The sequence below is a fragment of the Kogia breviceps genome, chromosome 18 (genome assembly GCF_026419965.1).
Source record: "Kogia breviceps isolate mKogBre1 chromosome 18, mKogBre1 haplotype 1, whole genome shotgun sequence".
NCBI classification, from domain to species: domain Eukaryota; kingdom Metazoa; phylum Chordata; class Mammalia; order Artiodactyla; family Physeteridae; genus Kogia; species Kogia breviceps.
In genome coordinates, this window is record NC_081327.1 from 7,014,740 (window position 1) to 7,030,678 (window position 15,939).

A 15,939-nucleotide genomic window follows, 5' to 3' on the forward strand; every position below is an offset into this window, starting at 1 on the left:
GAGACCATAACTCTATCCCAGGGGCTGTTGGGAAACATAGTTCTATCTGTGGTCCAGGCACTCTGGGGTAGGGTGATGGAGGAAGGGGACTCACGTTTGCCTGTGGCCAGGCTGCGGTTGTAGCCGACGGGACTGAGGTACTCAAAGATGAAAACGGTGACGGCGACCACGGTAAGGCACATGACGAACATCATCACCCACACGGCAGGGCTGTATGGCTCTGCGGGCGGGGCGGGGTGTGGCCACGACTCAGCCAAGCCAAGGCTTGGGTGCCCACAGACATGGGAACAAGGTACAGCCCAGATCTGACCCCGTCCTACTCTGCCCCCTTCTTGGGGACAGACTCATTGCCCACCCAGACCCCTGGCAGGGGTGGCGGGGCAGCCTCTCCCAAAGAAAATCATCTCAATCATTCCTGTGATTTCAACCACCATATAGAAACTATCTCCTAAATGTGTTTCCCGAGCCCCAGACCTGATTCTCCACCTCCCCCTGGCAATCCTTCCAGGCCATTTATGTCCCACACAGAGCCCAGCACCGACTCCCAGCCTCCCCATCCTGGGAGTTCCCCGTCCATCCCGTCACCGCCCAGACCCTCCCGCATTTGCCACCCTCACTCCCTCCTTCCCTCCCCCTCACCGGCATCCTGTCAGTCCCCAGCTCTATCCTCCTGTTCTCCCCCCACCCCACCCCCCCACCTCGGCCTTTCCTCTCCATTCTCTCTGCCCACACGGCTCAGGCCACATGCTGTCCCCTGGACCATCTCCCCATCCTCTCCTCTCCAGCCCTTCCCCCCACCATGGCCCTAGAAGCTCTTTCTACAGCCAGAGATGACCTGGCTTCTCCCCCGCTCACAGCCCTCTGTGGCTCCCCAGTGCCCCCAGGACAAAGTCCCTGCCTCTCAGCCTTGTTTCCACTCTCGTCTCTGGACTGATCATTTGTTCAAGAACCCATTGCTTTCACCACCCGGAGCTCACAGTTCCCCAAACAAGTTACGTCCTCTCTGCCTCTTTCTCAATAGCTCCCCTACCAGAGGCACCACCCTGACCTGTCCATCAGCCAAACCTGAGTTCCTGCATCCCCTCCTCACACTGCTTCTGGGAGTTCTCTGACAACAAACCCAAATCACTCTTTCTTGAGATCAGTACCTGGGATTTGACCTCCCTGGGCCAAGTGTAAGCTGCCAGGACTGCCCCTGTCACAGTAGGGTCACCAGCCTGGATTGTCACTGCAGTATCTGGGGATACGCCTGTCGCCTCCACTGGGCCACGTGATGGGGCATAAACATGACCTTGTCACTCCCTTGCTGAAAGCAGGGGCCCCACGTGGTGACTGTCAGGGTGCCCTGCAGAGACCTTGGTGCAAAGAGGAGGCCACAAGAGACACCGTTGGGGAAATAGACAGAAAACAAAACACCCAAGAAGGGTTGTCCCTTCTCCTCTCAGCCCTTCCCCCTCCCAGGAGCTTTGCTCGGACTTCGGAGAGCAGGAGGGAACGGACGTGAACTGCTGCCCTTGGCCTGATGTACGCTTTCCCTTTTGTCTTCTCCAAGCTCGGTAAATGAGATCTCGACCCAGTCTACCTCAAAGCCACCAACCCATTGTGTGCCAGCTTTCTACCCGCATCCTAAGCCTGTTTACTTGTCTCACCCTCTTGGCCGTCTTCCTATCCTGCACCCCAACCGCACTCTGCACGGATCTCTGCAGTAAGTCGCCTCCTCATGGGCCTCCTGCATCCGCAGACCCATTACTGGGATATCTTAAAAGCCTAAATCTGATCGTATATCCCCACACCACCGCCTGCAGTTAAAAGCCTTGCCATTGCAATAAAAGTAAAACCCAACCTTCCTACCATAGCAACCAAGGCCCTGCTCGATCCGCCACCTGATTCCCTCTCAGCCCTAACCTCCCACCTCTCCCACGATCACTCACTGCCCCCTCCCCAGGTCACACAGGCCTCCCGATAGTTCACAAATACTCCACGAACATTCCCACCTTGGGGCCTTTGCCCTTAATGTTCCATCTGCTTGGGACACTTTTCCAGCCAGATCTATGCAGGACCGGGTCACCTGCTCAGAGGGACCTGCCTGTCCACCCACAGCAACACCGATCCTATTCTCTGTCTCTTCCCCCGGCTTAATTTCTCGTAGTATTCACCACCATATGAAATGATCTTGCCCATGTATCCCTTTAAGAGATTGTTTTCTGTCTCCCCCATGAGGCCCTGGGAGATCTCTTAAAGGGCAAGGTTTCCTGTGCAGCCCAGAGCCTGGCACATAGTAGGTGCTCAATAAACATTGTTTGATGGGGCCCATGCTCATCTCTTTTCCTCATCTCATACTTATATACAAGGGAAGATGGTTTTTGTGGGGCCTGCCGCTTATACAATTTGGAGGGTTCCCTTTAAGAAACAAGAAAATAAAATTATGAATACAAGACCAGGTACAGGGCCTTGAAGGGGCTGTGCAGGAGAAGGCTCCTGAAGCTCAGACTTTCTTAGCTTCATGGCAAAATTGCTCCTGGTGGGGGAAATTCTCCCATTTTACAGGTTAGGGAACTGAGGTCCTCCGTTCACCGGAGTCACCCTGCTGGTACAAGCAATAGCAGGATGGGAAATGGACACACAGCTGCCCCCAAACCCCACGCCTTGCCATTCCAGGGCCTGGGCTCACCGAGAAAGGCCGAGGGGGACACAGTGCCATTGCTACGCGCCACCATAACGCTGATGCCTGTCTCCACGAAGGGGACGGAGAAATCCACTATCTCGGACCGCTCCTCGTTGATGGTGAGAGAGCCAATGGCCATGTCCGCGCGCTGGTAGAACACCTGGGAGTGAGGACAGGGAGGGAGTGAGGGAACCCGGCTGGCTCAGGACAAAGACGGGTCCCAGGAGGAGACCAGTGACAGGATGATAGAAAGGGCTAGGAGGGTGGCGGGGTGGATGAGGGGGACGCAGGGACAATGGGGCAGGAGAGGTGGAGGTGAGAGTCGAGAACAAGAGTGGGAAGAAGTGGCCTCCAGCCGCATCCTCCTCCCCCAGCAAGCCTCTGTAAGTTTTGGGCTCCATCCTCCAGGCCCCGCCCCCTTTTCCTAATAGTTCCACCCTCCGAGCCCCGGCTCCTCCGCCCCAAGGGTCTTTCCTCCCGGCCCCGCCCCTCCGCCAAGGTGGGTCCTCCTCGTGGCCCCGCCCCTTCAAATCCAGGCTTCTCACCTTTGGCCACGCCCCTTCGGCCCCTGAGTTCTCCCCTCATAGTCCTGCCCCCTCAGAGCCATGATTCCCGACTCTTGGCTCCGCCCCCTCACCCAGCCGCTTCTCGGCCCAGACCTGGTCCCGACTCCGCCCCCACCTGTCTTGTCCCCGCCCCCACCCTGTCCCCGCCCACCTCACCTCCCCGATCATGCCGTTCCAGACACCATCAATCTTTTTGCCGTGCTTGCCGTTGGTGACCAGGTAGAGGTCATAGCTGAAGCCGATGGTCTGCGCCAGCCGCTTCAGAATGTCGATGCAGAAGCCCTTGCAGCACCGCTTTTCTGGGCGGGGGGCGTCCGGCGGAGGGCTGCGGGGAGCGAGCAGGCTTGGGGATGTTGGGGATCCCTCCCCCCACCCCGCCTTATGGAGAGAGGGCCGAGCAGCAGCTAAAACTATGGTGGGCATCGCTTTCTGGAGAAACTGAGGCTCAAAGGAATTACGTGACTTGTCCAAGGTCACCAAGCTGGACGGCTTTCTGGGTCCCAAGGGAGGAGGGGGCTGGGGCTAGGACTACTAGGCTTCAAGAGAGGATTTTGAAGCTGGAACTTTGGATCCTGGGCTGTCACCTGTGGGTGCGGTTGAGCTGACTCCGGCAGGGGACGGAGTCTCGGATGCAAGTGCCACTGATGGGGTCGGCGGGCTCCACAATGACGAAAGGCCTCTCTTCCAGCGTGGCCACGGTGAGGTGCTGCGTGTCATCAACTGGCTGCAGGAAGCGGCCATAGCGGGACCACAGCGGGTACTTGAGGCGGAGAGTCTGCTGCTCCCAGCTGCCCACCTTGGCCAAGAGCAGGAGATTCAGGCTTCCCGAGGGGGACTTTCTAGAATGTTCCGGCCTTCATGGCCTCCCTTCCTCGTAGCCGCGAGCTCCCAGCTCCTTCTCCCTCAGATCCAGGAGTCTGGGCCTCCTCCCCCACCTCTCCCTTGGACCCAGAAACCCTTTCCTCCTTCAGACCCACGAGTCTGGGCTTTCTTCTACCAGAACCCAGGGGTCTGGATTCCCAGTCCTTCCCCTTTAGGACCTAGAAGTCCAGGCTCCCAGCCCCTTCCTCCGTCAGAGGCCAGAATCCAGGGCCTCAGCCCCCACCTCTGCCAGGAGTCTAGGTCCTCATTGCTTCTTCCCCAGGACCCAGGAATCCAGGCCCTCTCCCATGCCTGAGGTCAGCGCCGGGACTCACCACCTCCCACGTCCTGTCTCGGGTGAGGGAGATGACCACCAGGGAGGGGTTCACCAGGAAGCCATCCTCATTGAAGGAGTAATCCCGGTTATCCCAGGTAATGTTCATGAAGTACCTGCCCAGCAGGAAGGGAGGGGACACATAGGGACCTGAACTGGACCTTGGCAGCTGAAGGCCGAGAAAGTCCCCTTTCTACTCACCAACCCCAGCGCCCAGTTTGAATCTCTCCTCTAAGTTCTTGAAAACCCAAATATGCCTCTCCTCTGCTAGGCACTCTCCCTTGGCAGGTCGGTGCCTCCAGGGCCAGGTCCCAGACCTTCAGCCTGGGTTTGAGGCTCTAGGGGACCCACGTGCCTCTGCAGCCCGATCTTTGATCACTGCCCACTGTCAAACTCTCTCCGCCCAAACGCTTTTTCTGCCCCACGAATACTGAATGCAGGGTGTCCCCCTAAATATCAAGTGGTTTTCTATCTCTAGGCCTTTGTAGGTGCTTTTCTCTCTGCCTAGAAAAAAAAGCCTTGGACTTCCCTGGTGGTCCAGTGGTTAAGACTCTGCGCTTGCACTGCAGTGGGTATAGGTTCGATCCCTGGTCAGGGAAGTTCCACATGCCGCACAGCGCAGCCCCCCTAAAAGAAAAAAACCCTTATTCTCTCCCTCCTCATCCTGACCAGCTCTTAGGTGTTCAAGACTCAGCTCACGTGTCCCTTCTTCTGGACAGAAGCCCCGGGAGGGTCTCTGGACTCCCAGGTATCTCTATTATACAATGGCACCCTGTGCTCTGAATGCCTATCACATCACCCAGGTCACTGGACCAGACCCTCAGCTGCCACCCTTGCCTCCTCGCTCCCCTCCACCCAGGCCATCAGTCCCCAAGCCCCGTCCTTTCTGCCCCTAGGATATCTCTGCCCCATCCCCTCCTCTCTGTCCCCACAGCCCTCCTGGACCCCTACCCCAGCCTCCTACTTGGCCTCCAGCCTCCAATCTTTCTCCTCCAGTCTGTCCCCACCCCACTCCAGAGAGGTCTTTCTATACCCCAAACTGACTCCACCTCTCCCCTGCTCATAGCCCACCCATGGCTCCCCAGTGCCCCAGGGCAAAGTCCAAGCCTCTCAACCTGGCATTCAAGGCCCTTGTGGCCTGGGCCCCTCCACCAAACCAGCCTCATCATTCCCAACCCCTAATTCTCCACCCTGAGCTATTGTGGTCTCATCAACCTGCCCAGGTGTTTCTCCCCTCTGGTCCTTTGCACAATGCTTTTCCCCCTGCCTGGATTATCTATTTCTGGTGCACTCCCAACTGCCCTTGCAATCAAAGCTAAACCCCTAACCTGGACTAAATGCCCTACCTGGGCTGGGCCCCATGTTACTCCACCATACGCTGCCACTCGCCCACTGTGCTCCAGGCACACTGGCTTTATTTCAGGCAATTCCAGCCCCAGGGCCTTTGTACCTGCTGTTCCCCCTCCCTCTCTTCACTCAGATCTTCAGATAGTTGGCTCTTTCTCTCTCTCTCTCTTTTTTTTTTTTTTTTTCTGTCTGTGCAGCGCAGCTTGTGGGATTTTAGTTCCCCAACCAGGGATTGGAAGCTGGGTCCTCGGCAGTGAGAGCATCGAGTCCTAACCACTGGACCGCCAGGGAATTCCCTTGGATCTTTCTCTTTATCCTTTTTTTTTTTTTTTAACCTCCAAATTTCACCTACTTGGAAAGGCCTTTCCTGACGACCTCACCTAACCTAGCACCACAGACATTTGTTATACATTCTACCTGCTTTATTTTCATCTCAGAAGTTATTACCTGCTGATGTTTTTTTCCTTTCTTTTCTTGTCTGTGCACTGATTGTCTCACCTATGAGACTGTAAGCTCTGTGAGAGCAGAGGCCTTGTTCAACATTATGCCCTGTTCATAGAGCAGGGCTTGGCACACCACAGACTCTTGACAAAGGGCTTTTCAATGAATGAATGGATGAATGAATGAGCAGTTTATCCTTCAGGTCTCAGCTTAGATACCACCTCCTCCTGGAAACCTCCCTGACTCCATAGGCTGACCCATGACTTGTATAGCCTAGTTTGGAAGGTTGACTGGGGCCAATACAATTCCTCTCCTGGGAGGAAGTGAGCTGTGACATTTGGAGGCATGGGTGATGGACAGGATGGGCTGAAATGATGAGTATCATGAAGGAACAGAAATTCTGGGTAAGGAGAAGAACTGGACAGCCCCTGGGAGTGGCAAGCCTGAGACAGAGATAGACATAGAGACGGAGATGAAGGTGGTGATGAACGTGGAGATGGTGATGGTGATGGAGAGGGGGAGGGAGAAAGATAGACACACACACACACACAGAGAGAAAGAGAATCAGAATGAATTGAAACAGTAGCTGGAATTGAGGAACTGGCCTCAATTCCTGATGTCTGCGTTTCTGTGCACGTTTATCTTTCCAATAAACCCCTTTTTCCCCGAGGAAACTTGAATGAGACTCTGCTTCCTGCAACCAAAAATGTCCTGGCTTTGCAGTACTCTCCCCAGTGCTCCCACAAAGTCCGTGCAACCTCCATTACTGCAAATAACATGCTGTGTTGTCATTACCCCATCCCCGTCTGCTACCCCTACAGGACCCTGTGTTCTTTCAAGAGAAGTCCGTGGTCTTATTCAGCTCTGCGTTTGCAGTGCCCAGCATGAGCCCTAGTTCCTAGCGGGCATTCAGTAAGTATTTATGAGTGAGGGATGCTTTTCTCATCCTCTTGCCCCTGGACCCCGGTTCCCAAGTCCCCACCTCCCCACTTCTCAATTCTCCTCCCTTAGGCTCTCTTCCCCACCCATGTCCCTTCCCAAGCTCAGCTCATCCTCATTTCAGCATTAAAGTCCTCTCCTTTCACTGTCTGTCACCAAACTCATCAAGTTCTCACTCCCAAAGCTTCCTGGGGTGGAGATGCTCTTTCCCACCAAATCCTGGTCTCCTCTTCTAAAACAATCATGTGTCAGCTGGGCGCACAGCTGCCCAGCTAGAATCGACGTTCCCCACATTCCCCGAAATTCCTTGCAGCTAGCCCAGGGCATGGGCAGGTGATAGTCAAACTCTAACAATCAGTGCAGCCCAGGCTAGTGCCCAATCAGAATCGATGTCTAGCCAATCTGCATGGATGCGGCAGTACACAACCAATAAGTCAGTCCTGGCCCAGTGGCTACGGTCTCACTGATGGGATGTAAGGCTCGTCCCTTCCACCTCGTTGGCCATAAAGGAAACGGCTTGTTCACCTCCTCACTTTCCCCCTTTTCGCGCGCTAGAATTCAGACATGCCCGACAACCCAGCTTCGACTGTGTGGAAAGGAGATGGCAGAGCAAGGTGGGAGGGTCTTGGGTCCCTGAATGATCACCTGAATCGTGCATCTCTGGATTGTTAAGTGAGAGAGGAACAGACTTCTACCTTGTTTGGGACATTGGATTGTTGGGTCTTTTTGTTACTGAAGTTCAGCTCCTACTCTAACTAGGGTATTTCACCAAATCTAAGATGCTATCGACTAGAAGATGTGTCACAATTTTTACCTACCACAAAGGAAAAAAATGCGCTGCCCACGAAACCTTGGTAGGCTATCAATTGTAAGACACGGCTTGGTTTCAAAGACATTAAACTATGCAAAAACGCGCATCCTAGAATCATGAAATATAGTAATACACTCACTGCATCTCAGGTGCTTTTTTGCAAACCCCAGAAAGGAGACCCAATGACACTCGTTTTACAGAAAAGGAGACTGAAGTTCTGAGAGGGGACGTGACCCGTTTGAGGCCACTCAGGCACAAATACCCCAGGTACTCAGGCTCAGGAATCTTCCCACAGCCCTCCCAGCCCAGCCCCACTCACCTGTGTAGACTCTCCCCTCGGTGGGTGCGGTTTTGGGCGCGACAGTCATGGCCAAGTTCAGGCAGGAAGCCATAGTCACGCAGCAGGGCCTGGGCACCTCTGGCCACTACGGCCACGCCAGCTGCCACACGCCGGGCCAGATTATCCCTCCAGCCTGCCGAGCGCACTGCAAACAGCCCGGCAGGCAATGGGGCGCCTCCTGGCAGAAGAAGGGGCTCCCCAGAGGTGCCCGAGCCCCCGCCTCCAGCCAGCTGGGGCCCCACCATGAACCAGACGTAGCCAGGCCCAGTGAGCCCAGCCTCCTCGGCTGCCCGGAACACGGGCTCGGCCTCCTCACGGGCACAGAAGAGCAGGCGGATCTGCGCACTGACGCTACGGAGCTGGGCGCCCAGCACGGCCTCGCCAGCCCCAGGGTCCAGCGTCAACGCCCCGCGGTGCTCCCAGCCCACCAGGCTGCCATCCGTCAGCACCTCAATGTAGGACAGGAAGGCCCGGTGGCCGGGGGCACGCGTGGTCACAGCTACAAAAGACGTCCAGTCGTATTCCTCCAGCACCTCGAAGATGACCTGAAGCTGCTGCTCTGTGGACGAGCCCAGCTGCAGGAAGGTGGAACCCTTCTCCTGCAGGGGAGGAGGAGGAGGATGTCAGGCCACCCCACATGGAGACCTCAGCTCCCAGCAGTCAATAAGGGACCTTCAGCGGCCAGTGAAGGGTTCACAGCTCCCAGGGGTCCAAAGGGGACCTCATCTCCCAGCAACTGATAAGGGCATCACAGCACCCAACGGCCAAAGGCAGCTCACAGCTCTCAACGTGACAGGCTGACTAGCCGTTCAGCAAACCCATCTCCTTTCCTTGCTGGGGCACAGAGCTAGACCTGGGTTATGTTTAGCCACAGGACTGAGTTCCAGGCTCATCCATAAAAACCTCTCCCCCCAGGGCTTCCCTGGTGGCGCAGTGGTTGAGAGTCCGCCTGCCGATGCAGGGGACACGGGTTCGTGCCCCGGTCCGGGAAGATCCCACATGCCGCGGAGCGGCTGGGCCCGTGAGCCATGGCCGCTGAGCCTGCGTGTCCGGAGCCTTTGCTCCGCAACGGGAGAGGCCACAACTGTGAGAGGCCCGCGTACCGCAAAAAAAAAAAAAAAGACCTCTCCCCCCCATTCACCTTACTCCTCCCTGTCTGAGGGCAGATGCAGAGGCCCCAGAGGAGAAACCTAGGGGATTACAGAGCCACAACACAGAGGAACCTGAGTCCCTGAGTCACGGCTTGGAGGCGAGCCAACTCCAATCAAGAACACCTGTTTGGATTTTATATGAGTGAGAAACAACCTTCTATTGGGTTAAGCCACTGAGAAGTGGGGGTTTATCTGTTACAGCAGCTAACATTACTGTAGTGAACACACTCAGCATCCTGGGAGGGAACTACAGTTCCCAGCATCCACTGAGAGGGACTACATCTCCCAGCAGGCCATGAGGGTGCTGAAGGTAGTCTCTCCCAACTGGAGGAAGCTTTGCTGAGTAGACTTGCCCTTCTCTGCTTTTCTTCCTACCTTCCTGTCCCTTCCTTTTCTGTTTCCCTTGCTGGACTCTCTTCCTCAGTCAGAATTCTAAACATAGGAGTGCCCTTGTTTCGTCTTTTCTTCTGTCCTCTCTCCCTGGTGATCTCATCCAAATCCGTGGGTTTAAACACTGGCTCCTGTGCTCTCCAATATGGTAGCTACTAGCCACCCATGACTCTTCACATTAAAATCAATTAAAGTTAAATAAAACTTAGTTCCCTGGTTGCACTAACCACACGTCAAGCGCTCAACAGCTACACGTGGCTGTGGCTATCATATGTGACAGAGCAAATGAAGACCACCTTCATCATTGCAGAGAATTCTATTGGACAGCCCTCGGGCCCATAACCAGAGCATCTCCAACTCTTCTCGGCTCTCTGTTCAAAACATGACCCCCAGCTGTTCAGTCCTCACTACAGGCCCTGTCACGGCCCTCATTGTTACCACTCTCTTGCCTAGATGACAACAGCTTCCTAACCCATCTCGACTTCCTTTCTCGCACCTTCCATTCTGCAGACAGCAGCCAGAGTGATCTTTTCAAAATAGTAATTGGATTGCCTCCCTTCTTGGTTGAAAACCTTCCAATAATTCTACATCAGAATCGAAGCCAAAACCCTCGCTGTGGCCCACAAGGCCCCACATAACCTGGTTCCCGTCGCCTCTCTGACCTCATCTCCCATCACCCCATCCTCTTTGCTCTTCCTCAGACACCTCAAGTTCCTTCTGGCCTCAGGGGCTTTGCCCTTCACTGTCACCTTTCTTGGGGACACTTTCCCCCCCAGCTCCTCCCCTCCTGAGTCCTCAGGTCCAGCTCAGTTTTCCCTCCCTGGGGAGGCCTCCCCTGACCACCATCTATTGAAGCCATGTCCTCGGTCATTGCCTCTCCTTCAGGACAGATTTCACTCTCTGTTATTTGTTTTTTCTGTCTCCCCATTCGAAATGCAAGCTCTGTAAAAGCAGGGACCTTGTCTTTTTTTTTTTTTTTTTTAACCTTTCATAACTGTATTCCCCAGAACCTAAAACAGCCCTGGCACCAAATCAGCCAATAAATCTTCCAGTAATGCGATGAGACAAGCAAGTGTACTTTCTCCCTAAGCATGTGCCTGTGGTTAAATGTGCACTGGTTAGGGCTGTTGTCCTGAGGGGATGAGGCCTCCCAGAATGCCGTGAGAGCACTGAGAGGCCCTCACCCTTGGCAGGTGGAGGTGTGCTCAGGGGACCACATTCCCAGTATTTAATGGGGACACAGATGCAGCTGTGAGGACCACTCTTTCTTCCATTCAGAAACACTAAAGGGACTATATTTCCCAGAAGGCAACGGGTGTGCACCCAGCAGACAGTGAAACAGAGGGGCACACATTTCTAAGCAGCAGTGGAGGTACGAGGGACCACGTCTCTCCGTATGCCAAGGAGGTGGCAGCCAGGAAGTAATAAGTTCATCTCGCAGATGATCTGCCTTCATATCTTTGGACAACCCCATGCCAAAGAGAAGAAGAAAGTTGGACAGAGATCGTTCCCAGGGTGCTCTGGACACGAGAGAACTACGAGTCCCAGCCTCCAATAGTGATCTAGTCACAAAGCCGCCGGCCCCCACAGCAGGGAATTGGTGGAGACTTAGGCTCCACCCACTCAGGTGGCCCCATCCTCAGGCGAGTCCCACTTCTCAGTTACACTGGCTCCACCTCTGAATAGGCCCCGCCCCTTCTCAGGCACCTCCTCTTAGCTGACCACTTCTTAGTCCGCACACAAGGCTTGTTCAAATTCTGCCCTTCCCTACCAGAAGTCCACTCCAGCTGGCCCCTCCTGTGCCCTCGGAAGGCAGGCCTCTCTCTAGGCCACAGCCAGCTCCAGCCTCTACCCCCGCCTTCCCTGTAGGCTCCTGGCTTTGACCTCTCATTGGCTGAGCCTACCTCTTTGGGGGGCCTTCATCTTTCCAGGACCACCCCCTGGATTCTTGCTTTCCAAGACTTACAGTTGGGTACGCCCACTCCCAGACCGTCTTCCTCTCTAGACTCCGCCCCTTTAGTACAGAGCAGGGGTCCTGTCCTCCCTGGCCTCCCCCCTCACCGGCTAGCCCCGCCCGTTCCCTGACTCACCCCCTCCTTGACTGGCCTCTCCCCACTTCCTAGCTGCATGGTTCTACCCCTCCCTCGCCCTCTCACTTAGGACACCTCTCTTTCTAATACTCGTCCTTTCACCAGATGGTTCTGTCCTCCTTCGTTGACCTTTAGACCCCATGCTCAGCTGGCCGGGGATCTCCCTTTCCCTCAGTACCTGATAACCCTCTTTCCTGGTCCCTGTTCCTGCCTTCCTGGCTCCCGCCTCTTCTCTAGCCCTCACCCCTTTCTGAACCCCATTCCTTTTCAACTGACTCCCTCTCGCTGATCCCAGAGCCCACCCCTCACTCCGACCTTGCCATCTCAGGCCTGTCCCTTCTCGTTCCCAGTCCCCGCCCCTCACTGGCCGGCCCCGCCTCTTCCCCAGATCCCACCCCCTCCCCTGATTCACCTCTCTAGCAGCCTCTCAACTCTTCACATAGCCTGATCACCCCAGACCCTGCTTCTAGATGATCCCCCGGTACACTCCGTTCCTCCTATAGACCACGCCCCTCCAAGTCAGCCCCGCCTCTTAGACCTGACCCTTACATGTGTCCCCACCGCATCCCCGATGCCGGCCCTTAGGGCTGGCCCATCCCCCTTAAACCCCGCCCACCCACGACGGGCCCCCGGCTCCGCCCCTCAGCCTCTGGCCCCCGCCCCGCCCGCGGGTTGCGCGCACCTTGGGCGTGAGCACGAGCGCGGCGCCGCCGTGCACGGCCACGATGGGCAGCGAGGTCTGTGCCGACAGGAAGTCAAGGATGGGCGCGACGGCGGGCGCGCGCGAGTCGTCCTCGAAGACGACGCCGTGCACCCTCAGCCCCGACAGCAGGTCGCAGAGCTGCAGCACGAGGCTGCGTGGATCCGAGCCGTTGAGCACCAGCGCCACCGGCCGCACGTCCAGGCCCGGGCTGCGCACGGCTGCCGCCACGGCCGGGCCCAGTCGCGCCGCCTCGGTCGCGTACGCGGGCCCCGAGAACACGAGCGCCACGTTGAGAGGTCGCGCCCCGCCGGTGCCCCCGCCAGGCCCGCCGGCCCCGCCCGGCCCCGGCCCCTCCTCCGGGAACGGGCTGGCGCACGCCAGCGCCAGCAGCAGCAGCATCTTAGCGGGGCCCCGAAGGCCGCGGGGGCCACCGGCGCCGCGCATCGCCTGCGGGCCCTGCCGGGCGGCCTCTAAGCGCGCAGGCACGCGGGGGGGGGCACGACACGGAGGAGGGTGGGACGCAGAGACGGGGAGACACGGGGAGCAGAGAGAGACACGAATGAGAGACACAGAGATGGAAAAACAGAGACAGGGAGACAAGGTATAGGAAGAGATACACGGAGAAGGGGAGATACAAGGAGACAGGGACTCAGAGGTAGAAGTGAGAAAGGTTGGGGTGATAGAGGGAGAGACACGGACACAGAGATACAGAGGCAAAGGGAGAGATACAGAAGCAAAGGAGAGACAGAGACAGGAGGAGTGGAGGTGGGTAATGGGGACAGAGAAGATACAGTGGTAGGGAGAAGAGATAGACAAGGTAGGAAGGGGGAAGGACGATGAGACAGGACAGATGGGAAACAGACCCACAGAAATGGGATCAGAACAGGGGCACAGAGAGACCCAGGAAGATAGGAAGAGATGAAAACAGTCACAGAGAGATGGTCAGGGAGAGAGAGTGACGGGGAGAAGGAGGGAGATGGAAGGAGAAACAGACAGGGATAGAGAGGCTCAGAGTAACAGAGGCAGAGAGGGATAAGGTGGAGTGACAGATACAGGGAGGGAATGAGAGGCAGGAGAGATGCAGAGATAGATGAAGGAAGGTGGGAGACATAAGAGGAACGAGAAAGTTGGACAGAGAGAGGAAGATGGAAAGAAGCCCAGGAAGACGGAGACAGAGACCCCACAGACACCGAGAGACACGCACACAAGAGATGGAGAAACAGGCAAAATCAGAGATTGCGTGAAGAGGCAGACAGAAAACACAGGAAGACAGAAATAGCGAGGCAAAGAGCAAGACCCCCGCCGGGGAGGCGCCCAGCACAGACATGAAAGGAAGGCCAGGAAGGCAAGTGGCAGGAGGGATCAAAAATAAAAGGAAGAAAAAGTGAAGGGGAACAAAAAAAGAGAAAGGGAAAAGGGGTCAGGTGTGTGGGGGGAGAGAAAGAGAGAGAAAAAGAAATTAGTGGGGCATCCTGCAGAGAGAATATGCCCCCCACGACCTTACCCCTCCATTTGAGCACAACCCCCAACCCATTTTTGGCCCTTTATTCCTGTCCCTGTCCCCCCATTCTAAACGAGAGCTAGAAAGAGTCATGGCCCAGTCTGAGCTGCGGGGTTGGGGGGCACAGCTGTGGAGAGCTGGGGGGAACGGGGGTCCCTGGCTCCCAGCCCAGAGCAATTTAGTAAATGAGAGGCAATACAGCATCTCTTCCTATGTCCCTGTTGAATACTAGCTAGCTGCCTGGGGTGGTCAGGCTGGGAGCCCAGACTCCCGGCTCCTGGGTCTGAGGGAGGAGGGTACTGGGGGCCTGGACTCCTGGTTCTCAGGATTTAGAGCCTACAGAAGGGGCTTCTCGAAGGGGTGAGGGTCCAGACAAGGAAGGGTTCACTCTTGACTGTCAATCATGCTCCTGTCCGGTTGCCATGGTAGCGCAGGCCTCTATCCACCCCACAGACAGCTAGGGTAGGGGAAAGGCCCACACCCCTTCCGCTGCCTAGAGGCCTCACCCCTCACACCCTTCCAGCCTTCCCAGGGACCCTGGGCCACTGTCTCCCTAGGGATGGGGGCAGGGGCTCCCAGCATGCCCACATCCTGGCTCCCCCTCGCCCCTCCTCTCTGCTGCCCTCCCCCAAGCAGCTGGCTCAATCAGTGCTCAGAATAGCCCCCCTCTGCCCCAAAATAACCCACAGCTGTGGCCTGGCGCCCCCACCCCCACCCCAGGATAACACACTCTCTCCCCACCCTTCCTGGTGGCTACTCACCCCTTCGGCCCCTCCTCTGCCTCTCTCAGACTCACCCCTGCCTGGCCTCTGGCCTTGGGGACCCCGGGGTCCTAATTCCTGCTGAAGCCCAAGAAGGCAGGTCCAGCCCCACCCTTCTTAGGAGGCTGGATGCCCAGTTCTCTCCTGTGAGGGGTCTGGGAGGGCAGTCTCCCACCCCTCCAGGTACAGATAGAGAAGCAGTATCCCCAGCCACTGAGGGACTCTGGTGTTCCAACCCCCCAAACCTACACCCCCAGGGATCACATTGTCTGGGCCTCCCATCTCCACCTCCTCATGAGTCTCCGTCCCCACTTCCATCCCCAGGGGGCCAAAGAGTCCAGACCACGATCCCCTCCCCATCAGGGGCTCAGGATACTGAGCCCCGAGCCCCCTTCTCCCTCAGACACAGAAGCCGTATTCTCCAACTTCTCCCATAGGCTCGGGAGTCCTGGCTGTTGGGCCCCCTCCTTCCCCAGGACCCAGGAGTCCCAGCTCACTCCTGCCCCCTACTCGGGAATCCGGCTGCCCAGCCTCCTTTATGCCCAGGACCCAGGAATCCAGGCCCATAGCCCTCTCCTCCCTTAACGGATCCCTTTTGGCCTCAAACCCCATTTGTCCCAGCATCCTGGGCACCCCCCCAGCTCCAGTCGCCCCGAGTCACCCCGCTCAGGTCCTATGCACAGTACAGCCTGTCCCTCAGCTGAGGAGGAGGAGGGTGCAGAGATTCCTGGTGTGTCCCTGTTTCCATCACTGCCCCCCCATCCATCACAGAAGAGAGGAGAGGCCACTTCGATCAACAGCCCGCCCCCCCCACCTTCTCGTCGTGCTGCAGACGGCGTCCCGTTCCCCCCCTCCAGCCCTGTTCTCTCCCCACCCTAATCCTGCTGCTTGGAAGAGGCTAGAAGGGTATTCCAGAACCTTGAGGAGGGGATGGATGGTAGCTTGGGGCGAGGGGTGCCAGGGCCTGGATGCTCTCAAGGTCCTTGGCAGAGGTATTAATAGCAGACTCACAGCCGAGGAGGGAGGGGAGATGGAGAGG

The 15,939-nt window shown here is 56.8% G+C and overlaps 1 protein-coding gene, 1 long non-coding RNA gene and 1 other non-coding gene across 5 annotated transcripts in view; 2 read left to right on the forward strand and 1 right to left on the reverse strand.

Annotated features, from left to right (window-relative positions):
* The window catches only part of GRIN2D (glutamate ionotropic receptor NMDA type subunit 2D), a 34,396-nt gene that overhangs the window by 15,807 nt on the left and 2,650 nt on the right, over positions 1 to 15,939 (reverse strand). For both annotated transcript variants that reach the window (XM_067018324.1, XM_059045734.2), the window contains exons 3-9: positions 12,618 to 13,108; positions 8,284 to 8,903; positions 4,428 to 4,542; positions 3,816 to 4,027; positions 3,388 to 3,556; positions 2,672 to 2,825; positions 95 to 220 (exon numbers count right to left, since the gene is read on the reverse strand). In XM_067018324.1, the coding sequence (XP_066874425.1) occupies positions 95 to 220; positions 2,672 to 2,825; positions 3,388 to 3,556; positions 3,816 to 4,027; positions 4,428 to 4,542; positions 8,284 to 8,903; positions 12,618 to 13,082 (1,861 nt within the window). In that variant the 5' untranslated portion in view covers positions 13,083 to 13,108. The remainder of the gene's footprint in view (positions 1 to 94; positions 221 to 2,671; positions 2,826 to 3,387; positions 3,557 to 3,815; positions 4,028 to 4,427; positions 4,543 to 8,283; positions 8,904 to 12,617; positions 13,109 to 15,939) is intronic.
* LOC136792981 (uncharacterized) lies at positions 33 to 6,895 on the forward strand. Of its 2 annotated transcripts, none has more exons than XR_010837646.1 (5): positions 33 to 171; positions 1,553 to 1,705; positions 2,659 to 2,784; positions 4,376 to 4,524; positions 5,971 to 6,895. It is a non-coding gene; the product is annotated as an uncharacterized lncRNA (long non-coding RNA). The 2 variants fall into 2 exon arrangements; XR_010837645.1 differs by lacking the exon at positions 5,971 to 6,895 and adding an exon at positions 5,099 to 5,174 and having other exon boundaries at positions 63 to 171.
* TRNAA-UGC (transfer RNA alanine (anticodon UGC)) lies at positions 4,953 to 5,025 on the forward strand. Its single transcript has one exon. It is a non-coding gene; the product is annotated as a tRNA-Ala (tRNA).